The sequence below is a fragment of the Sitodiplosis mosellana genome, unplaced genomic scaffold, assembly GCF_009176505.1.
Source record: "Sitodiplosis mosellana isolate CC-2019 unplaced genomic scaffold, AAFC_SMos_1.0 Smas_scaffold_4132, whole genome shotgun sequence".
NCBI classification, from domain to species: Eukaryota; Metazoa; Arthropoda; class Insecta; order Diptera; family Cecidomyiidae; genus Sitodiplosis; species Sitodiplosis mosellana.
The window spans coordinates 1-8809 of record NW_022599374.1 but is presented as its reverse complement, the minus strand read 5'-3'; the positions used below and the strand labels follow the sequence as shown (position 1 = coordinate 8809).

General features: G+C 35.6%; 1 protein-coding gene across 1 annotated transcript; it reads right to left on the bottom strand.

Annotated features, from left to right (window-relative positions):
* Nucleotides 1–776: 776 nt before the first annotated feature.
* On the bottom strand, nucleotides 777–1166 carry LOC129572104 (uncharacterized; the record flags this gene model as incomplete). The annotated part of the gene is made up of 1 exon (XM_055452021.1): nucleotides 777–1166. A coding segment is annotated over exon 1 (390 nt), but the record flags the coding sequence as incomplete, so codon positions are not given.
* Between the last annotated feature and the right edge of the window lie 7643 nt (nucleotides 1167–8809).

Below are 8809 nucleotides of genomic sequence, written 5' to 3'. Positions count from 1 at the left end.
TGTTAACCATCTTTTGTCCGATGGTTTGACCCCCATTGGTCGTGATCGATCTATCTGCCGAATTCCCCTTCGTGGGAGACACATTGGACGTGTCCATGCAGGTATCCACCAAGATGACGATAAAATTTATTTGCAAATTTGGCCCTGCATCCTCTACTTCTCAATGGAAGTTCCATCACCATTCGTGCCGATGAACTCAAGTCCGACGATATAATAACCATCTCCAACGAAACTTTCCATTTAATTAAATACGATGCGACTTCCCCAGTTTTTGAAGATAAGGGAGATGGTCTAGTTATGAGACGGGTTTTGTTTTAGATTTAAAAAAAATTCTGTGGTTTTCAAAAATAGAAAGTTAGAGTTCTATCATGTAGCTTATGTCCAGACGCAACTTTTTTCCGATGAAAGTTTATTGATTCCAGTTACTCGAAAAAAAATTTGACCAATCTTGTGAGGACTATTTTTTTGGCCCCAAAAAAATTTTGGTCCAGTTATGAGACACCCAGAAAAATTGAATACAAGTGGATAAATATGAAGGAAACTCATCATAAAATGTTCAAATATTATTCTTTATTTATTATAAAGGCCTTAAATGGCTAATATAAAGAAAATTGGGCCTTTAATGGCCTTACATGACAAGGAAATAACAATTTTCATTCATCATCATCATCGAAATCCTCATCTTCTTCTTGTTCCATGTCACTGTCGCAGTGTTTGCAAGTAAAGAAGCTTGCACGCATGTCAGCGCATTTCAAGTGAACTGGCCGCGTGCATACGTTGCATTGGATGGAATTTTCAGCAGTCAATTTGTTTGGTAACAGCGTCAAACAAATGATGCAGAAGTCCGTGTCTTCATCGGACGGTGGTGATTTTTCAGTTCTACGGCGCTTGGGCGGTGGTGTTGCTTTTGATGTTGCTCTCTTCGGTGCTGCTTTCTTAGGGGTTGGCTTCTTTGGCGTTGCTTTCTTTGCTGCCTTTTCCGCTTTCGCTGCTGCTTTTTGCGCTTTCGCAAGTGCCTTTTGCTTCAAAACGGACATGGTTTCCGGAGAAGTCAATTCAGCACTTTCCATCGGTTTTCGTCCACGATTCGACTTTGGTTTTGGAGTTTTGCCTTGTAGAGGGCCAACCGCATCCAAAACCGACGAAGTGTTGCTTGCAAGAGACATTAGTGACACCGAGCTGGATAGTTCAGAGGGCTGTCACTGTTGCAATATCATCAAAATTGTCTGCAACTTTCTTCACGTAGCGCTGTAAGGTGCTCTTATCTATTCCATGTTCTTGGGCAGTCCTTCGAATACCTTTCTTCTCCACTATACATAATTTAATGGCTTGCAACAGCGCATCAAAATTTTCGACCACCTTATTTCGATTAGGCGTAGCCTTTTTTGGAGGAGACATGGCTGAAAATCCGAGAATATTAGTTAAAATACAATTGTAATTGCATATAAATGCGTTTTGACAACAAAAATGACAAAATATGACGTTTCTATACGCTTTCAGTGCAAAATCTAGAGTGTCTCATAACTGGGCAACACGGTGTCTCATAACCGGATCGAGACGCCATTTTGAACATTACTCACAAAAATTTTTCCACAACACATAATCGAACAATCCGAACTAGAATCACAAAATATAATCAAAATACAACATTTTAATGCATTACGCTCACCTTTTTAACTTGATTTTCACAAAAAATTGGCACTATGAAAAATATTCCAAATCCTTTTTTCACACGATTTTCAACACGATGTTTGGTGCGTATACAAGCAATGCGTCTATTCACTTCGGTGTTCGCCTAAAAACTGGCGGACATCAAATAAAGAACATTGACAGCTCTCATACCAACATTTCCATAGCGTACGACAGAAATAATTGACTGTCTCATAACTGGCGCTGTCTCATAACTAGACCATCTCCCTTACCGATATTGAATAAATATAAAATCCAATTATTCAATGAAGTGAAAACCATTACGAAGAAATAACCAGCTTCAAATAAGCCCCATGTGTTTTTAATTTGTGTGTGTTTGTGTGTCTTCCGTGTGTTACCATATTGCTTTTGAACCCAACCTTGAACCACATTATCCAACCGTGAATCATGTTTTCATATCCCTCAATATTATTCTCATCAATACTGACTACTTTGTAAAACATTTCGATTCATTCGTATCAAAATTCAACTTAGTAGCATTTTCTCACTCAATGTAAAGAAAAATGTTACACAAAATTCCCATTCCGCGTAAGATAAATATATACCCCATATTTATCCGCATTTTTTTTTTAATTTAGACCCAATCGATTTTATTTTCTAACACTCCAAAACAAAAAACATTTCATTTAAAAATCGATAACCACAAAAAGAATTCACCAATTCCCATAACTATCTAAATTTTCTCTATCTAAATTTAGTTCATTTTTAAACAAACCAATGTTTCACATAATTCATTGTGCATTCTCTTTTCCTTTTAAACTTTTTTCTTCTCCCAATGCACATATGCTCTAAGTCATTCGTCAAACTCCAATGACTTTTACAACTTTTTGTTTTTCTGTTTTTCAATGCCCTCACTGAATTCATATTGCATTGTTTTTATCATATATCGCTACATATATCGCCTCTTCGTTTCTTTCTCAGTAAATTTCACATGAAACGAATTACAGTCAACCCAGAGAGGCCATCCAAATATACACTTATAATTGAATTTCTGTTTACTTAGATTTTTCGTATATTCCCATCTACACACCATATATTCGAAAAACCCTGCCATCTTAAATTCATATACCGAATTTCTACTCACTGTTTTTAGCGATATTTCTTCCGACTTATTAAAAAGCAAAATCCTATCAATTTCCAATAAATGATTTGATTTTAATAAAGTCCCTTTTGAGATAAAAAAAACCATTTTATCACTCTTGAGCTCCGTCGTCGAGCATACGACACTTTATTACTTAGTAATTTACTATTCTCTTTCAGACTCATATCCGCTCGATTTTTTTTTTCTCTAGCTCAAGAAAACATTGCAAAATCTACTCATCACTTTTTACATTTGCAATTCAAAAATAACAAAAATCAATTGTGGATTTTTAACCCCATAACCGATTGAGTCTTCAATCTTTCCCCTTTTAGCTCTTTTTATCATCCATTGGTATGAAACGACCAAAAAATCGCCAAACAAATCCACTCTCATAATATCTGGCTCCCGATTATTATGACTACGACATGGCATCTCTCTGGCTTCCCAACTGCTATTCACCAATAATACAGTTTACCATTTACTTGTATCTTTTCAGCATGTCTTCTCTCATATACGGCTTCCACATCACATTTTACTGCAATCATCATTTCCTCTTTTGTGGTCTAAACTTTTACGTTAAATAAAATATTGGAATTCATACAAATTTATACCAAATTTTGTATGTATTAGTGCTTCTCCAAGCGCGCGACGCTTTTTATTTATCTGGTCCGGACTATAGCTGCTCTTCTATTGTGTTTCATTTGGTTCTTCCCTCTGATTTCAGCTATCACTTTTAGATATAATGGAACATTTACCCTATTTGCCGTATTATTCTTTGTTCCATTGGCCACCAGCACTAAACCTCACTTCACTTATCATTTCTATTACGTAATTCAATGATTAAGTGTCCAATACTGGCTCCTTCCCTTTTTTTTGATGAATTTTGTTGTTTCTGCTACATTTATCTTTTCACTTTTTACAGTTAATTTCTGCGTCCAATTTCCGGATCAGGTGATCAGTCTGCTCCAAAAATAAATATAATGATGTTTTCTGTTGAATTTCTAATTGTTATTCAATGCAATAAATCAGCTTCCAACCTTTTTCGTTCTCAAAACGTCTAATGATTTTATCAAACAAATATCGCGAACTGAATGTTATCGACTCATAATATACATTCTTTGTTCATGCGATTTCTCATTTCTCTCTTTACACTGTAATCATTGTAGCATTCAATTCAAAAACAATGGAGCTTTTTTTCTGTGATGATTTACTCCGCGAGTACCTTTACTCGTTTCCGCAACTGAATTTATCTATCAGCTCGCCTATATATTTTCACCTGTAGTGAAAAATATGTATGACCCAATTAAACTTTCCGAAGTTTATCTGCCTCCTTTTCAACTAATCTCCGTTGATTGCATGGTCATATTTCTCTCTTTTCTCCTTTGGAATAATAAATTTGCTGCATATATATACCAATCAGTAATATTATTCCAAATGAGCGGTGATTTGACTCCCAGTTTTTGACATGACGAAACATCATCACTATTTTGCTTTATTGCTGTTTCTATTCAAAAAAACTGTATCTCTCTTAGAGTCTAAAATTATTTAATTTTATCACCTTCCATTCATACGATAATTCCCTTATCGTATTTAGTAGCTTACATTTTTCTGCTTTGCAATATATTTACTCACAGAATAAATATTGCTTTGTTAACAGTAAAATTCACCAATTTCGATTTTTCAAGTTATATAATACCCAATTGATGTTCGATCCATCGCATCCATTGATTTATCCGCTTGTTTCAGCAATTCATCAGCTCTTTAGTTCTGCATATTTTCAGCCACTGAATTTATTCGCCTGTTTCAGCAACTCATCTTAATCAGCTCTCCAATTCTGCATACTATCAGCCGCTGGATCGACACTCATATTTATACTTGAAAAATGAATACTCTGCCAAAGTTCCCCTTCTGTGCTTATTCAAAAGAACTCCAATTGAATAAACATAACAGAATACTTTGCTACTTTGCCCGCATCCACTTCTCGTTTGATCTGTTCCTCTAACAGAAAGATTCACCAAAAGAAAAAGTGTCTTGCCAAAAACGGAGACTGCTTTTTCTTGTTACTGGGCCCATAACCCTGTTGAAAATATAAAGAAGCGAAGTCTGCAAATCTGGATCGGGCAAATAAAACAGCTACCTGGTTCAAGTTAAGAATTATACTGAACATTTTATTTAGAGTTTGATTTCTATTTATACTATTTTCTATTCTAAGTGCAGTTGCACTTCACAATACATTTCTTATCAACTTAGTTTTCCTCCCACTACAGTCGATTTCATCGATATTGGCAATACTCATTACTTTGCTCAAATTCAATCAGCGCGTAACTAATTAACAATAGCATATTGTTCTCTCTTGCCACATTTCTTTACTTCCGCGTTGCACATATACCTTAATTAATATTTCACTGTTCTTTACTATGAATCAAGAGCATTGACCCGCTCTTCTCGATATCGTGCGATTCTTTCTCACAAACTGTTCATTCTCTAATCAACAATATTATTTCAGTCAAATATGAATTCTAAATATCCAATTATTTCCAACAGAAACTTGGTGAAAAGATAACGATATCTATCCAAAGTGAAATTGAAACAATTTTCGAATCAATCCAAACCGGTGAAACGGTTTCACATCCACCCGATGCAATTGTTTACTCGATCCACTTATCAAAATTTCCATTGAGTACCACACCCGATGATATCGTTGAATTGGTTTTGGAAAAAACTGGTCTTACAAATAATGAATGTTTTCAAGTTCATATTTTGCCCCAAGGAAAACGGAAGAAACAACCGAGACAGCATTTGGCGTTCAAAATCTCTACTCTGAACCAATCGATATATAATCAAATCCTGAATAATGAAATATGGGCACCTGATTATACGGTCAGAACATTTCTGAAAGAGAAAGCCAGACAAAATCGTCAACGTTTTGGTCAGAATAAACATCGGCGTCAACCAAAATGGTCACAGTCAAAGGCCAAATTCAATGCCATGGAGAAGCAAAACCATCAACAATCATCGATCACAACCAAATCGCAGGAATTGGAATGAAAATTTCCAACGATCACGTCGTGGATACGGCTGATTTGTTGAACGGCGCAATAACATCAGACGTAATGACAATTTTGGCTACTCGAATGGTTATAATAACAATCAATTTTTTCAGAATAGTGACCAAAACATGAATTTGAACTACCGAGTCGATAGTAGATACCAATACGGTGTTCCTGATAATTTCCAATATGGCAATTTTGCACAAAACAGTCAAATTGCCAGGCCACATCACCAGTCTTCGTCTTTTTTACCGCAATATTGGACCGATCCGCAGCAGAATTATCATTCCGACCAATATCGACACCCAATTTACGGAGTACCACATTTGAACGGCATGCCTCATCATTTTTGAACAATAATTCATTTCACCGCACACATTTACATAAACTGAAGAAAAATATACACACGCAAAACATCAATGGAGTGAGATCCAGACTTGCTGAATTTAACGCTGACATAATCGCTTCGGATTCTGCAATATTTTTGCTTTGCGAGACTCGCCTTGACAGCACAATTGATTCTTCAGAAGTTTTTCCTCCAAATTTTAATGTGTATCGCTGTGACCGATCGATTGAAACTGAATCAAAACAAAGGAAAATTAAAACAAGGGGTGGAGGTGTACTGATTGCTGTTGATAGGACAATGAAATCTGAGCTCGTCAGCACAGGTGAGCAGCATGGCGCTGAACAAGTTGCGTTATCCTGCCATTGAAAGACAGGAATGTTTTTCTAATTGAATTGTACATACGTCCTGATTCTCCTGTCGCAGTTTATGAGGCGAATATGAATGCAATTCGTGAGGTAGCAGCAAAATTGAAGTCCGAGGATATTTTGGTAATTTCTGGTGATTTTAATTTATCCAACTTGGAATGGTATACAGATGAAAATGAAGATTGTGACGTTGCCATCCCACTGAACGCATCCTTGGAAAAGGAAATCACTGTCTTGGACTCCATGCATGAAATGGGACTTGTTCAAGTAAACAAAGTTGGAAATTAAAACGGTGCGATGTTAGACTTGGTGTGGACAAATTGTACAGAGACCGTGAGCTGCTCAAAAAACACCCATCACCTACTAAAAAAGGAGTCACATCATCGATCATATGCAATTAACAATGGCAAGTCAACTATTGATTTTAGTTATCGTGATTTTGCAAATGCCAACTACAATAATATAAATGAGATTCTTGATAACGTCAATCACAAATTTTTATGAATTGTTGGATTCAGTGATATCATCGAATGTCGACGTGAAGACGAGAAAAATTTCGAGTCACCCGAAATGGTTTAGTCATGACCTCGTTAACATGAAAAATAGACTCAATACAAAGTACAAATTCATGAGATCCAGGCGTACTGTTGAAGCTAGAAAGCATGCAAAGGAAGAACATTCCGAACTAAGAAAAGAGTACAAAAAGAGCGCACGTTTGGCTTATAAAAATTACAAACTTGAAATGGAACAACTTATTAACGAGGACCCACAGAGATTTTTCGAATTTGTAAATAATTCCAAAAAAAGGCATGATGACATTCCTAATGTAATATAAATCCGGTGGAATTTCAGCTGATCCACGGATTCTCAGGATTTGACCTGATTCCAGCACTTCAGTTTCTTTGCGTTGTGTTAACATAGGTAAAATGACTTCTGGAATCAGGTCAAATCCTGAGAATCCATGGATCAGCTGAAATTCCACCGGATTTGTATTCCAGGCCATCAAACCAGCTGGGTGTTTACACTCCCTTCGGGAGTGACATCACGGTCCGTTTTGCCGATTTATCCAGCCGTTTTTGAGATATTTCAATGTGTACATTTGGCCATAGAAGCCAATGCAAAAGCAGCGGCGCTCCGAGGATTTCATACAAACTTCCCATGTAGACGGTCGCAATACATCCGAAAATCGAAAAAAAAAGTTTAATTTTTTTTTCGATTCTCATACAGTATTTTGTGTGCTAAATCCATTGATGTTATCGCCACATCAAAATTCGCACTCCTTATCAGTTTGTTATCAATGGGAAACATTTGGTTCCAGACTAATAACATCACCATCTCATTACTCAAATATATTTCATCTAATAACTATACTAATAAGATACCATGCATCTTATTACTCGTTCGACCAATAACATTCTAATAACTATACTCACTAGATATATTACTAGAGTAATAAGATTGCATCTTATTACTACTTATTAAAAGTTACTAGTAATAAGTAGTAAGTATCTTATTAGTCACTATTTATTAGTCCAAACTATAAACTGAATAATGACATGAGTTTGCGGACTTCGTAACCATATCAGCAAAGTAGATGCCTTGAAAAAACGTGATTTTCATTTAAAATGAATTAATAACACCGTACAACACATCCTCTCACACATGGACATTTTAAATGCAGGATGTTAGGGGACCTAAAAACAAACAAAACTGCATACTACGATTTCTCCGTTGACGTGGTAATAAGAAAAATATCGACCTGTCAAATATTTTGTGTGGGCTAGGATTTTTAGACTTTTATATCATCATGTTTTGGTCATTAACTCAACTATTAATGATGTTATTGACTTGAATTTTTTTTTATTTCATAGAAAAGAGTCAGAAAAACAAATTCCGTTGAAAAAATATGCCAAAAAATCATCTTTGGGTGGTTTTTTTTTTTACCAAAATATCGAAAAAAGGCCATTTTTACTAGTTTTTGACCAAAACGCGCACGGTTTTTCATTTTTCCTGATTATTGTGCTACCAAAACTGTAGCCAGAGATGAAACAAATATTTTTCCATCAAATACTAACCCAAAATACCATATCTAGTCGACTTGCATACTACATAACCGCTTACTGATTTCTATCCGTGAAACCAACCAAAAATCAAAAATATCAATTTCGGGTTTTCTGTTTATTTTTCCGGATAATTTTATTGAAAATGGTTCAAAACTACAAGAAACACTTAAAATGATACGATTATAATGATTTTT